At 34.2% G+C, this 20,752-nt stretch overlaps 1 protein-coding gene across 1 annotated transcript in view; it reads right to left on the bottom strand.

Annotated features, from left to right (window-relative positions):
* Window positions 1-6,310: 6,310 nt before the first annotated feature.
* The window catches only part of LOC105619032 (SKI family transcriptional corepressor 2), a 22,871-nt gene continuing 8,429 nt past the window's right edge, over window positions 6,311-20,752 (bottom strand). The window contains exons 5-6 of the mRNA XM_012200559.1: window positions 8,530-8,659; window positions 6,311-6,417 (exon numbers count right to left, since the gene is read on the bottom strand). Of these exons, the coding sequence (XP_012055949.1) occupies window positions 6,311-6,417; window positions 8,530-8,659 (237 nt within the window). The remainder of the gene's footprint in view (window positions 6,418-8,529; window positions 8,660-20,752) is intronic.

The following is a 20,752-nucleotide window of genomic DNA, read 5'->3' as shown; positions in this document are numbered from 1 at the left end:
ATTCGATTTCGGTCAATGCTAAATGATTATTATAATACTAATTGAGAAATAAAGTGTGCTCTATGTCACAACGTGGATTTTATTCTACACTTCAAATGTTTTGTTTTCGTACTTGTCTTTATACAATTACATTAATTATGTATTAATGTTATTAAATTATCTCCCATATTCCTTCTATTCATTAGATACTTAATTCGATTATTTGGAATGATTACTTCAAATAATGTAATTATTTTAATAATAATTATTTATAATTTACAATTCAGTAGAAATTTAAATGATTCAATTAATCGTAAGTTCCGTTCTCTTACATTTATAAGATAATATTTTAATTATTAAAATAGGACTAATTGGATTAGTCCTATCTGGAGTATAGTGAGATTCGTTAATTTTTTAATTGTATTCAATAATTCTATCGTATATTATATATTTTAACAAATTTTTTTTTCTTCTCTCTTTTTTAAAACGTATTTTAGTTTTTATGTAAAAATTATGAGCAAAAAAGGAATTCGGATAAGAAAGAAAAAAAAAAGATTGAATGGCCGACGAGACGCGCAACGCCTCAGATCATTTGCAGAGTTAACCAACCCTGTGACATGATTTACCGGGGAGTACAGCAGGGTATGGGTACACCGCATCCATAATGCATGTGTGTCTTCCCTTCTGTGGACATAATTGTATGCGATATTACCCGGGGGAGGCGCGACTTCTCTTCTCGGCGGCCGCGGTAACAAGGCATACCATCATCATTCTGGGGGGGGGGAGGGTTAGAACCGACCCTATCGTAAAAGGCTACCCCCTCGCGATCCGACGGCCACGTGGTATCGCGGGGATCCACGAGATCGAGCCCAGGTCGCCTCTTTGGTCTGCCTCTTTTCTCATCGGGTGGCCGTCGCTCGTCGGCGAACGCGCGAAATATCGCCTTTTGATGCCCAATTACAGAGGCGCCGCTTCTTTATACGTTCCTTCTTCACAGCCGAGACCTGGACGCTTACCACAGAAAGCTTAAATCGACATCCCTCGGGAGACTAACGTGATTTTATACAGACGTGCATGGCTGTATTATAAAAATGATCGTATACTGGAAAAATATGAAGCCTCCGACTGATTTAGAAAAAAGAGAAACGTTAAAAAACCATGTGCTACTGTGATTGATATAATTTTTTTGCAACAAGAGAGAAAGAGAGGCTGAAGAGAGAAAGAGAGAGAGAGAGAGAGAGAGAGGAAAATTTGTAATTCATTATACGTCGAAAATCTCTTAGTTTTGATTTATTAATTAAGAAAAGAAATTTATAAAGTTTTGTTAAGGGCGAGAGTGAGAATTGCTAGTCAAGAAGGGAGTTTGTTTAACCAGTGCGGAATTGCGATTTCTAATCAAACTGCTTTTCTTTCTAAGAAAGCGAGGGTGATGCCGGGCGAATAATTTTTGGTTGAGCGAAATGAGAAGAGGTCGAATTACTTTTCACGAGGTCACGCAATGCAAACCGCTTTCTTGAAATAGACGGGGGTGGAACTGTTTTTATTAACGTACGAGAGAGGGGACACGTAAGCGGCTTATGTCCTGCAATTAAAATATTTCTTTAAATACTCGCCGCCCCAACGTCCCTATTGTGGACGATTGAAGCGAGTATTTAAATCGCGGCTCGTTATATGCGACCTTTGCACGAAATGGAAGCTCACGTAAGTGGTGCGAAACGAATCGATTCGAGATACAATCATCGATTTCTTTCTCAAATCCTAATTTACGTTCTTCCCCCCGGGGGAATTTTTTCCTCTTTGAAAATGTAGCGGATTCGCGCAGGATCTCTGTTTCAATGTAATTTACGGCGAAATACATTTAAATAAATTAGAAAATAAATTAAGCTGTATAAAGAAAATTACGAAAGTAAAAAGATGTTACACATTTTTTAACATTTTATTATGGCGATTAGATGTCATTACATCTAATTCATTTCATTTCAACATCTGAACGCCGACTAGTTTGACTTACCACAATTTTATTCTATTCTTTTTTTTGGCTGTATATCTCCTTTTTTTCCAGGCAATTGTACGCAGCCATGAGAACGTTTACGTGCGCGATTGTGAAGAGAATCTTCGCGCGCGTCTCTCGTTTCCTTACAAATTCTTCCAGTTATAGGGTTGGTTGGCTTCGCGAAACGGAGCCGATTTCGGCGAGGCGCGCGCGGACGGGATATATCCTCCGGTATCGTCGAGACGTGACGTACTTACGGGAAAAAAAATCGGCGCAACGAGAAGAATCTTCCGCTCGTACTTGCAGATTCCTCCTGGGAGACGACTCGCGAGGCTACATTCGCGAAGCCAATTTGCCGGAACATTAGACGCAGACGATGCTTTTCCGGACGTCTATTATTGACACTCTCTTGCCATGATCCGTTCAGTAATGATATTATACAATCCGCATTGAAGCTTTAATCTTTTCTTTGTTATAGGAGAAAAATTTCTTTCACTTTTTCTTAGCTATATTTAAAACTAAATATCAAGAAAAAGACAGAGAGAGAGAGAGAGAGAGAGAGAGAGAGAAGAAAAACAAAGAAAAAATTAAAAATACAATATTATAGTTACAAATCTAGTTATGATGATTGATTTTTTTAAACATTTGGCTAATATATGCGAATTGAATTTTTTATTTTCTTTCAAATTCATAATTAATAATGAAACTAATTACAAATGTTATGTATGATTTTTTTTATTTTTTCTCAATATAAATATATAAATAAATATTAACAACTTTCAGAAGAGCCCGACAATTCTTTTTTGTAATAATTGCATTTTCTTACTATATTTAACATCGTAGAAAGATTACATCTGGATATGTATTCAATTGTACATTTCAGAGTAACCTTTGTGCTTACTACTTTCAAGAGCGTTGCGTAAGTACCATGTGTGGTCCAGATCCGGAATTCTGCTGACGATCGTCCGGGGACCGCAGCAGGGCTGTATCAGTTAAGGGTTTTTGCTCACTGAAGCGTCCTTACGTACCACGAAGCTTGGGAGGACTCCCCAAGGATTTTGCACAGGCCGGGATATAAGCGACGGCCAAGATTACACCGTACGTCCTGCAACGCGGCTGTTCCTTCCATAATTGAAAAAGATTTGTTTCTTGTGGGGAAACGGTCGGATGAGCGTGATGGCTCTTCTGATAATATTATCGGTGGTTTAGTATATAATAACGAGTGTTACTAAAAGTGAATAAGGAATATCGTGTGAAAGAAGTTATTGATGAAATCACACCTTTTACTTTGCAAGGAATCATGTCGAGTTTGATGTACAATAACTCACAAGACTGATGAACTAATGTTATAAGAATATCTGTTGAAATTTAGACAAAGATAACTGTAGTAAGTTCAAAGATATTTATTTTATATGATTTTGAAAAGCCATTTTCATTGATTGTCTTCTTCGAATTAGTTAATCGTAGATAATTGTTATTCGATCAGTTTCGTAAGTCTGTGTTGACATTTTAGTTACAATTTGAATGGCTTGGTTACATTTTTTTGTAAAAAGTTATTATCGTTTGATTTTTATGGGAGTATTGTTGAGGAAATTAGTTTTAATTATTTAGGGTGTTGTTGGGGAAATTAATTTTAATTAAGGATAATCTGATGAAATAATATTACAGACAGAATAATTGTTGAATAATTTGATTAGATTCGTAAGTTACTGCGTTACTTGTGACATTTTAACTGCAACTTGAATAGATTGTTTTGCAAGTTCAATTTTCAAGAGTTCAATTTTTATGAAGAAAATGTTATTTAGGAAATTGTTTCTTAATTAAAGAAAAATTTGATAGGTTAATATAAAATCATAAACAAAATAATTATTTGATCAGTTTCTTGAGTTGTATGTATATATCGCATTGCTGTTTCAACTGCAATTTGAATAAACTGTTTTAAATACTTTTTGAAAAGAGCTATCATCATTCAATTTTTATGAGGGAAATATTCTTAATTAAAGAAAATCTAATAAAATAATAGCAGAATTATATCACAAATCAAATAGGAGTTATGCAATATTATACATGATTGTGATTTACCAGTAGCTAAAGTAATTGATTAAATCACGAAGCTTCCAGCGATCAAGATCTTTTATTAGAATCTTGGATTACACTCGTGGTTTATTTTCACACACGCTGTCATCTACAATATGTTCAATGATGCAACTTACGTATGTTAATCTACTAGAGTGGCGGTACTTACAGCTGCGGCCTACGACGTAAAGCGCGGGGGATTTTGTTCTCTTCTCTAATTTCGACTCGTATCCAGATATTCATCTCGATCAGCCTAAATCGATTACGCAACGGAGTATAATTGCACTGTTGTATATCATCCTCGCGGTAAATGTCTATCGATTCTAAGCTACACTGGCTGCTCGATGCGCCGGGAGCGATTAGCGTCGCGATGGAACTCTCGATGCAATAAAAATCGCGATAGATTACTGTGAGTCGACGTAACCGATGTTCATCTCTGACAATGAGACGCATTATATTAGGGCTACATTCCATTTGATACTCGTAACGCTCTTGGAATTATTTCATTCTTATTGTTTATCAAATGTTAAGCAAGGGCAAATGATACTCGCGAGCATTATGAGCGTCAAAAGAACGTATTCTGGATGTATTACGTATTAGGAATGCATGACTCAAATTCTGAATTAAATCAGTTCCTGCATTAAAATGTCAAATTTTAAGAATGTTATTTAAAAAAATTTTATGTGTTAATAATAAGTTAATAATATTCTTTAAAAGTAATCGTCATCCAATAATTAGTTTTTATTATCAATTCTTGATAATAAAAATAACAATCAGCTGTTCATAAATTTATTACAATCCTATATTATTGGAAATTTAATATGTGTCTAGTTTTATCAAAACACTTTGCAAAATGAAAGATATTTAAAAATATTTAAAAGCATATTTCCGAATTTTTTTATTAAGAAAAAGATATTAAAAGTACACATGTACAAAAGGATAGTTTTGTTGAAATATCTAAAAATTTATCTGTATCTATTGTAGATAGAGATTTAGAAATAATTTTGTTGAACTATCAAAATAATTATTTAGGACATTCAAACTCGTTACTAAAACGTTTGCAGCATTGCTCGTCATGCTTGAGATTCCTGTGTAATTATTTCGATGGTTTAACAAAATTATTTTCGGATCTGATCTTTAAATTAAATTTTTAGATAATTCAGCAAAATTATTATGTATAGCTCATTCAAATTAATCGAATTCTTTCCAAAGATTTTGCGTTTCGCGGGTTTTCTCAAATTCTTTCCTTGTTCTCGAAGAAAATTAATAAAAAAAGAATAAATTCTAGAATGTAAATCATGCATCTTCATTATATCGAAATGACGATTGTTCTCATTCAACTGCATTTTCTATACGTATGTGTTATATTGAGCTTCTCGCGAATTTTACTAGAAAATTACGACAATCGAAGTAATACGAGACTAGATTAACGAATCCTTGGAAATCGTCGGATTCGTAAATGTCAACGTAATTTCCTTCTTCGCTCTATCGAAGACGATAGCGTCTTCGGCGAACATTATTCTAGCGTCGCTCTATATTCACAACGAGTATCTCGCAAGTTTTCCTGCTTCTCGATTCGATCGATCTGTTCGTCTGCTTACGACGCCGTAAAAGGACGAAACGCGTAAACATCCTAAAATGAATCATTGTCCTATCAGTAAAGAGATCCATTACTGGACATGACAAGAAGCTGCCACTTGACGACGCGATAAAATCGATGCCTGTTCCTAGCCGGTATCACAAATACGTAAGACGAAATATTTGCTATAACGTTTGCTAATGACGGGTTCACATTTTGCGCGGAGAAGGGCCTTACAACTATAAAACTGGGCCCGATTTCAGCAAATACCGCGAACGTGAAGCGAATTAGAAATTGAAGGGTCTGACGCAACACAGTTTCAACGCGTTTTTTTTCTAGAAGACATCGGGAACATTAGATTAGACTTGAATAGTATTTGTTGAAAATTTGATTTCTGAATTATGCTACATTTAATTTATTAATATTAATCCGTTTAGTTTGATTAATCTAATTAATTAAATCTAATTCAATTCTTCAAGATTAATTTCCTCAAGTCCTTGAAAAGGCATTAGATCATTGTTGCGCCTCAACCCTTAAAATTCGAGGATATAGAGATCGACGAGACTGTGCTTTAAGGCAACGGACGTGTCGCAAGCTTACGGAACGGTTCGGGTTAAATGTGTCCTCCTCTTCATACGTTCTGCTACTCCTGCGTGTCGATTAATTCAGCCAATTCAACTCGATTAATTGGTCGGCGCGGACGGACTGTGGACTTGGCTGTAAAATATACCGCGTGGAGGACGGCAAGCCGAGCAATCAGAGCCTGCCCTTTCCGCGGTCGACTCGTTCCCTGCAATAATTATCATCCGGTAATTAGCGGGGTCTTGTCAGTTTAATATTGACGGATAATATTAGTATTAATTATACTACAATTAGGATGACGCGTTATGTGAAATCAACCCTTCATGGATGCACGATTGTTTCTTTAAAAGAAAATGGCATATAACATTATCTGTTTTTATTACTGAAAATACACCTTTTACTTTTGTTTGAAAGATAATTAATTTGATTTTTAAGTTAAAATTGAAGAATTGAAGTAAAATTTATAAATGTGCAGAAATGATTCTAATTCAATGATAGTAATCCCTATAAATTCCATAGGATTACATTCTTTTTCTTACAGATATGTCGATAAAATTAAAGTTAAAGGAGAATGTTCGAAATTCACAAAAGATTCATTTGTAGACCGATTAGTCTCATTCGACTAATTTGCGTAAAAACGACAGAATCAGACAAGAGTAGATTTTTTTTTTTTACATGACAGGCTTAAAAAACGTGCTCTATAAAGATCGTGCGGTCGCGACAGAGAAGAAAAAGAAGAAACTGCGGGCTTTTACCGACAGTTGTACGTTAGTCAAAGTGCCTGCGTTCACTATCAATGATCCTGTATTTGTATTCATCGTCGATGCGGCACCTATCTCGTTATTTTCGGCTTACGCCCGCGTTGAATGGGTCTATCGATATACTTCGAATGATGTACATGTAAACACGACGTGTGTATGCGCGTATAAAAGTGTGTATGTGCTGTCTCATCTGAAACGCGCATCGTATTTGCAAATGTTTTCTGTGCTTACATATTATATCATCGTATCGCGCTCGTTAGGTATCGTCGAGAAGAATTTCCATATAATAAAAGACACCGACGATTTTAAAGGAAAAGAATTAAATTTTGAATTAAATTTTTCGATTCAGTTATAAATAAACTATTTTTTTTCATTGTTGAGCTTTTTATTTATATTTCACATTATCATACGATATTTTTACAAGCCTTGTAAGAATTACGCAAAATTGATTATCTTCCAAGAAAAAAAATGTTTTTTCTAATAATATAATATTTTTGTGGTACAACATTTAAAAATTAAAATTAATTAAAATTCGTCTACTTAGATTCTGACTTGATTCATAACTGGCAACGGCTGCTCGCTACAATCCCAGTTAATCCGAAGGAAACACGTATCACTGTACGATATTGTGATGCATCTCGTTGTCGGGCTTGGAATCGCGAGCGTCGCGACGCCGACGGAACTTGACGTCGGCAACGGCTACCGTAGATACGCGCAAGCGTCGACGCAAATCACGCCCCTTGGCCGGCCGAAGGGCCATCCGCACCCCATTTCCGTGTTATTATAGCCTGGAAGATCCACCCCCGCGTCTGAATATCAAGGCAACCCTCCGCGCGTTCCCACTTAACACTCCGGTCGCGACTAATTACTCTAATTAATTGGAACTCCGATCTTCTCACCGCTTGATTCATGGTAGTTACTAATTAATTACTAATATCAATGAGGGCAGCGCTCTATATAGAACGGTGCGCGCAAACGGTACGCTTTGAATCCTCTGCGAGCTTTCCGGTTATTCATGCATGAGAATAACGTGTAAACGCAGTACGAGTTGCCCGTTCGTGAAAATGTAAGAGACGATTTTCCGCGATATCGACTGAGATCCGAGGCCCAACGCGGAATCCTGAATTATATCGCGGAAAAGCGCATTTCGTGCGACGTTAATTGGAAATGCCGTTCTCTGGAAATTCCAGGAATTATCCCGTCGGTATATTCTGAATCTGTGACGTTTTCAATTTATCATGATAATTTATAACATGCTGATATTCATTATATTATAAAATTCTACATTTTTGCCGCCTCGTTTCACATATTAAAATATTTTCGAAATTTATATATATAATACTTGTTCAATTAATTATCTATCCGCTCGTCAGTACGATTTCTTCTAAAGTTAATAAGTTTAAAATATTCTTTAATTAGATTTATGAATAGGTAATTTAGGGAGCCTTCATCGTAAATGTTTCATCATAGACGAAATCAGCGTTCTCGATGCTTTGATTCATTAAAAGGATTTCTCTCAAACTCCAAAAGCTAATTGCATGACCAAATCTCTTGCTCACCCTTCAGAACATTGAGATGTCGATAGTAGGCACTACCGTGCCAGGTCTCGGGACTTCTCGCCGGTGGCAATTCCGTTTTCACGTCGCGCAAAGCCGCGGCTTCCTCGGCGATCTTCTCAGCCTCCCGTTCCTGATAAAATTTTGATAATTAACTTTTTATTAATGGAACGTGCTAAATTCCTCATTTGCTACAACACGACATAACTTGAAATTGTCATTTGCATTGCTGGCAGAAAAAGAACGGAAACAAAAAAAAAGAATATTCTAAAAAATTATACTTTCATCCTCTTTTACAGTCAGTTATTACATCAAAATTATATTTCAAATTTATTATTGCAAAATTTCAATGATTCCAAACATTAAAATTTATTTTCTTTGTTTTTGAGTTGTGTTGTTGTCGCAGCAAATAAGTTGTAACAAATATTTAAAAATATTGTATCCTTACAAAAAGTTCAAAATAAGTGGTAGTCGTATTTTATAAATAGAAAATCAAACGGTCCTACATCTAACCCATATTCCTCGTATATTTCTTTATCGCTCAGTAAGAGAGAAGAAGAAGAAATATTACCTTAATACAATTTTTATTAAACATAATAACGAGTAATGCAGTAATTATAGTAACGTAGTAATTTGCAAGTTTATTTTTCTGCTGTTCTATTTACTTTAACGAGAACTCTAATGTCCGTAATAACGTCATAATTGTGACGTTTCACGATGTAAACCTTCATCAGCCGATGAGCATGTAATTTTCATTTGACATTAAGGAACTCGACGTTGACGTTTGGTCATGAGCTAGTCGGCAATAATAATATCGTCGGGGAAGTACTCTGAAAACAGAAATCGTCATTTTCATGGAGACAGGTGTGGGTAGTCGAACGTATACTGTATACAGGGAGGGAGATGAAAACGGGTCGGCAAACAACCGCGATATGTCGCGACTTCTTGACGTAATGACAGCCATGGAAATGGATGACGATCCACTCATCCTGATCAACCCACTCAGGTATGCAACGATGGCTTGCGTGGATGACAAGGACGGGGCGCGCGGATCCCTCGCGTCCTCGGCTTCTACGGCGATCTACAATCTAAACGCGCGGCTCACCCAAAGCGGGACACACGGTGCTTTATTTAATGCTTCCGTCGATAGCGATCGTCGAATTACTTAAATTAATTCCGCCGCGCTCGCCATTGTTGCGGATCGATCGAGGTGAATTATTCACTCGGCTCGGCCAGGGACGAAACGAGCAGTTACTCCACCGCTGTGTCGCACGTCCGCCTACCTCGACGATTAAAAAGTCACGGAAACGCGCGTTTACCGTAATGTCCATGGAAGGGAGTTTACCAGCCCCGCGGGAGCCTCTTGGAAACGACCTCACCCCTTATATGCGCGTTTTTTGCGTCACGGTGAATGCTTCGGGATTTTCTACGGTAGCTGTTAAAATTCCAAGATTTCTCTTTTGAAAATTTATCTCGTGCGAAAATGCCGTATTAAGAAATTATTAGGGAAGATTATTTCGCAAAATTATTGTTCCACATGACATACTATCGATACACGATTAATTTTACTACGAATGCGCGTTTTATAGCACTGTTATGCTTCTACTTTTTGTGTGTATATACAAATATATTTTTTGTATGTATATATAAATATATGTATACACACTTGAGATAAAGTTAAATTATTATATATCTTAATTTTTTAAATTTTATAATATATATCATATTTTGTTATATAATTAAAAATGCATAGATTATATTCTTGATATCATTTTCTTTCTGAGACTTTTAAAAATATATTAAGTACAGTTCTGCAAAAAATTGGAAATTTATATTTTTCGTATAAAAATGAATGTTTTATGCGTGAAATAATTCCATAAGGTCAATATTTATATTTACAGTTTATTATTATTTTATAGCTTATATGAACAATTTCTCATTTTATTTTAATTTTTTAAATATATTCTCTTCTTACTGAAACAATTTTGGATCCAGATTCTAAATTGCCACTAAACTTTTATATTACTTTCAAACGTAATATAGAAAAATCTGTAATTTTTCATAATTATTCATTTTGTTATTGTAAAAAATATGTGTAATACATCTATAATTATTATAAATATCAGTATTTTTATAAATTTTTATATGTTTAATATATTAATCTCTGTTAATCTAATAACTATCACAACTGCAAAAAGCATACTTGTAAAATTCGCTTTGCAGATGCCACGCTCATTAGCGTGACATTAATACGAAGTTTTACGATTTCATTTTAGCATCGAAACAAGTTATTCGCTGTGGGCAATCTATGGAGGGATGTTATTTAAAAATCGGCATATGTCGCGGCTTATCGATTTCGTGCGTATCAAACGGTGTTCATAGCGAAAAAAAAGAACGAAAATTGCGAACAGTAGTAACGGCGGACCTCATAATGGCAAGGAGCGTCACGCGAGAATGCATTTTTAACGACGCCCGTGCTTTCTGTATGACTCGCTCGAGTACTCGTTAGCTTAAACGCGTTACGAAATAGAAGCAACTATGTCGCACGAGGCTCAAGCGTGAACTTCATATAAGTTATGCGGCTTACATGAGTTATTTCTGGGAAAATAGAGCGGCTTGTAATCACTTTACGTCGTTCTTGAGTGCGGAGTGTAGTAGAAATTAATTGCATAAGCGAATAACTTCTATGAGACATTCCTTAAAGACAAAGTTAATTAAATGAATATAATAGCCGTAAATATCCAAAAGAAGATATGAAAAATATCAAACCTGATTTATGAGTATTTCAAGTAAAAAATACATAAAATATTCTAATTCAAAATTAAATAATCAAACCGTTAAATAATCCGAAAGAATAAAATCAACTAACAATTTGCGCGCGCAGATGGTTTAATTACTAATTATCGTTAATTAACGAAACGAAATGACAAAAGTTGCGGGATCGAACGCAAAATAATTATTAACGTCGCGTGGTCGAAGTTTTTAATTAGCGTGTAACTTTTGCAAGTATAATTACAAGTATGAGGCGGGAGAAATTCCTTTAGATTTTTCACCGTAACGAGTCCCTCGATTTTTCGCAGTAATGCTAACACGAACATTGTTAACTGATGGTAACGCGAACGATTGTCCCCCTTTCTCTATCTTGCAAAAGTAAATGTAATCATCGTCCCTCGTCCGGTTATGTGTGACGTTGTAATCGTCACGATAGAATTAAATATTTCATATCGTACACGGACGTTACGGTACAATCGACTTTAACTGCCGTTTCGAGGCTTCTTATCGCGATTCGTGCATCTCGGCGATTATCTATCTCGATGTGACGACCGTACACGTATGTGACATTTGGAGCCGTGTGCTTTGCGATTAAGGTATATTTTCACAATCAAATAGCAGTGTTTAGGGTAAAAATCTGCAATTTGTTCATTTTCATCTCATCGTTCAATTTAGCAAGAGACTGTTTTTGAAATCTTTGTTAAATGCCGATAAGTTCAAGAAATAAATCTCGGATTTTTATATTACATAATTGGATTCATGGACATAATTCTTATAGAAATTTAATACTAGTATTTTTTTTACTGTTAATAATACTTTTAAATGAATAAATGATTAATTGATTAGTACTAGTATTAAATTTCCACAATATAAATAAAACATCTCACTCTCTATTATTTTTATAAATCATCATTATATAAATTCTCTATCCTCCTAAAAATGGAAACAATTTAAGATATTTAAATTTATTTATAAAAGAATATAATAGAGATAATAAGATTTGCAATTATTGTATGGAATTATTGTATGCAATTATTGTATGGAATATTACGTCGTGATAGAAATTCCTTCCAGATTTTCTTTTATATCTTCCGACCCTCCGTCATGTAAGGATTAATCATCGGCCGATATTCTAATGGACTACGTCTACCAAAGCGCTGATAATAAAATTTTCATGCTGTTTGGGATTTCGAATAATTATGTTTTGTGTACAGAAAGAGAGAGAGAAGCTTGCTCGCGAAGGGGAAAGAATTGGGCTCGAAAGGGGTCGCTGTCCATTGTGAAGTAATTCGACGAGGTAAAAACGTTACGGAGGGTGACTTTTGTTCGACAGGCGCGATGCCGAAAAATACACTTTCTCGATTCCTCACGATTTTATTTTTTAGCTTCTCAACCGACTATTTTAATTTTCATCTGAAAAATTTATGGGAAATAAATACAAAAATCTTAAAGAAGATAAATTTTGCTAAATTACTTACTAATGAAATAAATGTAGTGAAATATCGACAAATATTCTTTAACAACAAATATTCTGTAATAATTTTTTTTTCTTCCTTGATTTTATATATATAAATTTGTGGAAAGAACGGTTTTGCTAAAGTTAGAATTCAAAATTTTAGTAAGATACAGATTTGAAAATAATTTTATAAGACTTTCAAACATGATGATCAATATTGTAAAAAATTTTGATATTTTAGCAACTAACTTGAGCGTCCTATATAATTATTTGGATAGCCTGATAAAATTATTTTCAAATTGGCATCCAGTAAGTTTTTAGATACTTCAACAAAATTGTTCTTTTCATGTTATCATTTAAAAATATTTTTCAGTTTGTTAAATGAGGTAATTAAACTTCGCAAAAATTTTATTGAATCGATTAAATATACTGACTAATTATTAATAAAATAAGTTAGGTTAGAACGTTATCGGACAATTATGCTACGAGAAAATTTTATTATAAAGCAGGTGGCCTGCACAATGTATATATATATATATATATGTATATATATACTATGAAGTTGATAGGCCTTTATATATCTTTAGGATCGTCAGCACATATGTTTCTAGTGATATCCATGCAACCTCTGTGTACATATACGAAGGGCTCATGTTTAGTGGCAAATCTGTTCTCGTAAAAGATCAATTCGCCACGATGTATAAACGATCTTGAGCCCGTATGCTCGAGAATGGATTAAAAGCGATGAAACGCGAGGAGCTGCACGTCACGGAAAGGTTCAGAAGATTCCTCTTTATGTCCCCCCTACCCGTTTGTAAAAAAAATAAGCTCGAGAAATGAATATGTATTTAAAATAAAATAGTGACTTTTTCTCTAGAATGCTTTTAAAAAGCTATTTTTGTGGAAACGTGGAAAAAAAAATTGCCTTTACTTAATTTTGCATAATAAATAAATATTTGTCCTAAAACTTTTTTAATATTTACATGTATAATATTTTTTACTATATATGGTCACAATTCTTCATCTGCGTAGTATTTTGCGTAATATTCTGTTTATCATACTTAAAGCTACTTTTTAATATTACATCAAAGATAAGATTACCAAAAAAGAATATATTTTTTTAAGGTCGTAGAATTTCTAGTCATTTTAATTAAAATTTTATATTTATAAAACTGTATTTATAAGAATTGTTAATAAAAATTATATTTTAGAAATTTTATTTTATTAAATACATTTACATACATTTAATAAAAAAATTATACTTCTCTTTTTCACTCTCAGACCATCATTTTTTCTTTAAAAAATGTACTCTTTTTGTAATTTAGATAGGTATAGTAACCTTACATTGAAGATGACGTGAACACACGAAACAGATGTAACTGCTTCTGTATATTTGCGGCGATATTCCCAGAAGTATCCTTCAAGAGACGGATTATTGAAGATAAAGGAAAGGCTGGTGGCGAATTTATGAAGAGAGAGAAAGAGAGAATAGGACAAAAAAATTGCCGCAAATCGTAGGGAATCGGACCGGCGTAAATTCGAGGCATTGTAAGTCTTGTTATGTTATCCACTTCGTTATTATATCACTAGCACGTGATGCGTATGAATGTTCATGTGAAAATATCCCGGATATATGTGTACATGAAACATTGAATCAGTGGCAGATGGCCGAAGTCTTGTGAAAAAGTTGTAAGTGTCGAGTAAAACAGAGCAAATTTGAAAATAAAAAGTAGGAGAATTTGAAGAAGATAGAAGATTTTTCGAAACTTAAAAAAATTTTTAAATTATTAACTATAAAGTTGAAGAGAAATTTATATATAAAAAATTATATGTATCGTAATAGACATAAGAAATTATTTACATATTTTACATTATATTTTCATATTCATGTATTCTCGTAATATAAATATTATGAATATATTATTAAATAAGAGCAATCTGTTTCTCGATCAAAGCAGATCTTAGTGCTTAAATATTTCTATGTATATCTGATTCTGTAAACAGCGCGGCGAAATCTTTTTCGGTCTTGAAAGACAATCATGAACAAAAATAGAGTAGCAATGTCATACATTAAACTGACAAGCAATTTAATAATTTTTAATACTAATAAGCATCTTTAGAAGAATATATTAATAACCTGATGTTAATGAGAATCTTAAACCTGCATTTACTTAAACCTCTTAATTACTTATTGCAAAAAATATCCTCATCAGATACACTATTACTAAAGAAAACGAAGATAAATAGAAAGAGAAAGAGACGAGAATAAAGATATTTTGTATCGAAAACGTACAAATCAAGAGAGAAAAAGACGAGAAGGAGATTGGGTAGGTTAACGAGAAAGAAAAGTGCAAGAGATACGAAGGTACTGCATATACGCGTGCAGAAGGAAGAGAAACGGAAACAGGGAAGAAGCAACTCGGAGAGTTTCCCGCTTGCGGATGAGTTCCGCGTTCTCCCATTTGTAACTCCGTTCACCCGGCAAAGTAGGTAGAAATCCTGTGCCCCGTCCCCATCATCGGGTGCCACCCCCGCTTATCTAGCGCGTCCTTCGTCGCACCCCCGGCGAGGACGGACGGTGGCGGCCGCCACCACGCCGCATCCGGCGGACCGAAAAACCCGTCCTTGTCCCACCCGACCGACACGGCCGTCTGCCCATCCTCGCGTTATAGCGCGCTCGATTGTTTCCAGCCCCGTTGATCCAATAAAGGATTACGGCGAAACAATCGTAGCGTGCATCGCGCGGACGGCACCCTCCTCTCCTGTTTCCACCACCCTCACTCCTCGCCCTGGGGGTTCACCAACATACGGGATGGCTTTTACGTTAACGGCGAAACTTTCGAGCCGACCGTGTATCGAGACTGACGACTGAATACAATACACTCGGTGCAACTATCTTTTTTTTATTTTTGCAGGGATTCTGAATGTCGTTGCAGATTTCGCGAGTGGCGACCACCGGATTGATAGGAAATTTGCAAAGCTAATACCGGGTTGTAATCTTCAGTTTATTTCCGAAGAGCAATTAGACAATAATATTGCATTATAAATAGATAATTGTTGAGAAAATTTAAAATAATAAAAGAGAACTAATTAAATTAAAAATAGATACTGTTCGCCAATCTATGTAGCAAAAGGTTGCTATTTGTAATCTTTTGTAGAAATTAATATTTATAATTTTATTTGTATATATTATAGATTGTGTAATCATCAATCTAATTTATTTCCAAAGAGCAATAAATAATAATATTCCATATAAATGTAAGATATGATTGTTGAAAAAATTTAAAATAATAAAAGAAAAAATATTAAATTAAAAATAGGTACTGTTCGCTAATCTATAATACAAAAGAATTATAAAAATATTAAATTGCTTATTTTCACATACAACTTGCATCGAAGACATTCAGTGCATTACCATATGACATTTCTTAACTGTTTAATATACGTAGGAAATAAAGTAGGAGTTTATATACAAAGTCTTATAAATTTCTCAATTAGTAAATTAAATTTGACCAAAGAATATCATACAGAAAATAAAAGAGTGCATAAATATCATGATCTCGGGAAAGAGGACAAGAGAGTGGACGAGTGTATACGAATACAATTGTGATGTCGAACGAATTGGAATGCACATACGTGATACGCGGAATTAATACGCAATCGCGTTAGTCGAAATCGCTTCCGGCTGGACGGTCTCGTTCGAGCTTGCGGGCCGCCCCGGTATTATGTCGGGAAATTGATTATACTCTCGATAATGCCGGATTTGTGCCTCGGAAGAGCGTTACGTGTCCGATGGCGCGCACTGCCCAAGAGTTACTCTCTCGCTCCCAATTCTCTGGGTATTATCAACGGTTTTTCCTTTTTTATGCCGATGCCACCGATAACGTCGATGATGTCAAAATCGATGCGATTTCATGGCGAACTGATTACGAACTTCCGTCCTAATCCATTTGTTCGTATTCACGATTGAATTGCTTGTTGTAAGCTTCACTTGTAATCTTCTATAGAAATTAATGTTAATAATTTTATTTGCAGATATTATACGTGCAAATTTTTAATATATAGCCAACATCGAATTGATTTAATCTTCTATAATCTAAATTTTTATTTTAAATACTGATATATAAAAATCCTATTAGTTGTATGCGTAATTATCTAAAAAAGTTATATAACAAGAATATTTTTTTAAATTCTATTCTGTAAATGAAATCTATAAATAAATTATGTGAAATATAAAAAACAATAATTTTATTAAAAATAAAAAACTTTCTATTTCATGAAATTATAATTAAAATGATTTATTACGAGAAAAATGTTTTTTTTTTAATTTAACAAATTCTTCAACAAATTTTTTTATGCAGCAAATTTCTTTTATAAAGATGTCTTTCGTTATTCTTTAAATTTTTAAGAAAGAAATTTGTTTTAATCTTAATGTAGAAATTTGTGACGTGGCTGCATGCACAGAATATTGAACAGAAATATTGGCGTTCACCGCGGCGAAACATTATTTGCAGCTTCTCAATTTCGCGTGCGAGGTATAAAACAATTTTCGCGTAAGCTCCTCCATTCAGGTGGCCATACTGTGAACACCGTAACGGCGCTAACGAGTTTCAATCCGGCGAGAAGGGGGCCAAAGAGGTTGTATCAAAACTTTGGTGCTTTTGATTTTCACACAATCACCATAGAAATGATTTTTTTCAACCATTTGGCAAGTATCGCTAAATCGATCCGTCTTCTTTCGTATTGATAAAAAGCGAAACATTTGTATTAATCTGATATTGATTGATAGAAGTTATTGTGACAAAATTCTGATATTATTCGTCAAATGTCTGAAAATATGACATGTTATTGTATTGAAACTAAAAAAATATATCAGCGTTAAGTTAATTAATAAATCGAAAGAACAATTTTATTGAAATATTTAACAATTGAGATATCTACATTAAAAATAATTTTGGATCATTAAAGTTACGTAGGAATCTCAAACATATCAAACAAAAAGTTTTGACATTCTAACAATCAGCTTGAATGCCCTACATAATTATTTAATAGTCCGACAAAATTATTTTTAGATCTAATTAAATATTTCATCAAAATCGTTCTCTTTCGTGTAGATATCTATAATAAAAGAAAAATGCAATGTAATTTCTAATTCAATTTAATTCAGTTTGTTATTCAATAAAAATTAAAATAAGAATAAATACTTTATATTTTATTTTTAATATAATTTAGGTTATTTTTACGTATAGGATGAATTTTTTTTACATGTATGTTATTGTATCTCTTAATGGCAAATTAAGCAAAATTAAGCAAATCTCAAAAGTTAGAGCGGTATGAAAATTCAGGCGGAAGAAAGGCGAGAGAAAGAACGGCTACAGAATGCGGGGGATGATAGCAGACGGCGGGAGTTGTATTGGATTTGAGGGTCCTGGGGCGGAGCTGGATGGACTAATGATTATAATTAAATCAACAGTCGCCGCCCTCGACTTCCATGGAGCAAACCTCCATTTCGACCGTGATGCTGTATTTCTCACCGGTGCGACGTGGTGACATCCCGGTGCAAATAGAATTGAATAAAAGGTAGCTGGGGTCGGACTTAAACGAAGGGAAGAATGAGGCGACATCATGGTATGTTTCGACGTCTATGTCAAAAAACAAATTTTAACATTTGACTTTAAATTGCGTGACAATTCAAAGTATTTTGATGTTTAAACTATCGTTTAATAAAAAAAATTCCTGTTGTCTATTATACTTATTTTAAATTGTTTAAAATGTGATATGAAGATAGAATATCAATTATAAATTGAGATTTAGGGTAGTCGGATCTTATATTTAAGACCGTCTTAAATATAATCTTAAAATGTCACGAATCAAGATCGAGAACTACGTTAGCATCTTAAGATATTAAGATCTTAAAATAAGAACTGACTACAAATACCATCCTTAGGAATCTGTATTAAATAGTATTAATGAATTAGGGGTATATTTAAGCGACAAAATAATTCCGCCGAACGAAATGTTACCAGGTTAAGCTGTTTCGAAGATAAACGTCAGATACATGTCATAATGTGTATACGGCAGTCGATTAATCACAAAGTGTCCCAGAGGGCTAAGGATATAAGGTCAAAACTTGGCATTTCCATGCAGCGAGAGTAACTTTAGCTGTGCTCACTGGCTCTTAAAAATGCCAGCTAGGGTTCTTTAACTAATACAGACAACGTAAAAAAAACTTAAATGTCAGTTGCTCATCGATGTAAATTAGGTCACCGTTATAAAAATTTCTAATGTAATGTGATATAATAACAACTGATGAATGAAAACATAATCTTTTATATCCGTTTTTATCAATGTAGATTTATTATCAATGTAATTAACTTTAACCGCTGTAGGTTAATCTTTATTCAATTTATTCTTTACCTTTTCCTAAGAATTACAAAAAAAGATAAAAAGTAAATTGAGTCGAAATTAATCTATATTCGTGGAAACAGCTAGGCATAAAAATTAAAAAAAAAGAGTGTGACTAAAATTATTTAGCACATGAATAATTAAAATAAAATTAAAGAAATATATTATTGTATATAGAAAAGAGATTTAATAAGTAAAAAATTTTATATATTATATTTTCTCGAATTCTTGAAACTTATTTGGTCCGTGATTAAAATATTTTGCTTGTGAACTAAGCTTTCAAAAAAGATTTTAGCGATTTTATTATATTCGTAATTTTTTCAGGAAAGATAGTTGCGCATAAAAATGCAGAAAGAAAAATGAGAAAAGGAAATAACATATCTCTTTCGAGATTTAATGGTTCTCCAGACAGTCGAGGCGCAATTAAAAGTTGCGGTCGAAACTAACTAAACCAGCCGTAGTTTGATTTAAACGTTTCCGACCCCCCTTACGCTTCTACGTGACGTTGCTTAATTGCATTTAAATGGACGGCGGAGGAGATTTCGCGAGGTCCCATCTTCGTTGCTTTCGAAACCCGGAAAGCTCAACCGCAGGGAATTCATGGCACGATTTGGACTTTCAGTAATCAGGATCGAGCAAAACATCTTAATTGATCGGCGACGATTTACTCTTGTCTCCAAAATGGGACTGCGGTTAAAATTACAGCAAAGAAGATTCCCGCTGCACTGTAATGAACATGGATATACAAAGTGTCTACATATCAACCATTGATTAAAAAAAAATATCATTTTAAAAGTAAATATATCTACACGGTTATTAAATAAATATCGAACGGATTTTTATTTGAATTCAATTTTAGAAATACAAAACGACCCTCTATCTTTAATTAATTTCAATCTTGATTTAATAAAAACTAAGTTCAGTGTATAACGATCAATATATTTAACTGGATTTATCTTGTAGAGAGTTAACTGAATGATTGAAGTTTAAAGGTTTTTTAACGATTTTAATGGAAATTTTCCATTAAGATATCAATTTAAAATTTACTATAGACTCTACAATAAATGCACACTATTGTACAAAAATTCAAGACATAATATTAAGCTGATTTCGAGTACTGAAGCTTTGAAGTATTTTTATAATTAACGATAGCTCGAATATCTCATTGTATCTCGGCAACAAGGTTCTTCGAATTTACAGTTCTGAAAGAAGAAGGGACAGCTTTGCGAAACTCGCACACATACCAGTAACAGATTCACAGATGCTGCGAAAATGAAAATATCGTTCTCCCTGTTTTTCTCTCTCTCTCACACACACACACACACACACACACACACACACACACACACACACACACACACACACACACACACACACACACACACACACACACACACACACACACACACACACACACACACACACACACACACACACACACACACACACACACACACACACACACACACACACACACACACACACACACACACACACACTACGACTACACGTACACGACCACTACGACGTACGACGTACGCAACGTCGACACGACGTACGACGTACGACGTAACGTAACGTACGTACGACGTA

This window comes from Atta cephalotes (assembly GCF_000143395.1).
Source record: "Atta cephalotes unplaced genomic scaffold scaffold00019, whole genome shotgun sequence".
NCBI lineage: Eukaryota > Metazoa > Arthropoda > Insecta > Hymenoptera > Formicidae > Atta > Atta cephalotes.
Note: the sequence above shows the minus strand (reverse complement) of the source record. Positions and strands in the feature narration are given on the sequence as shown.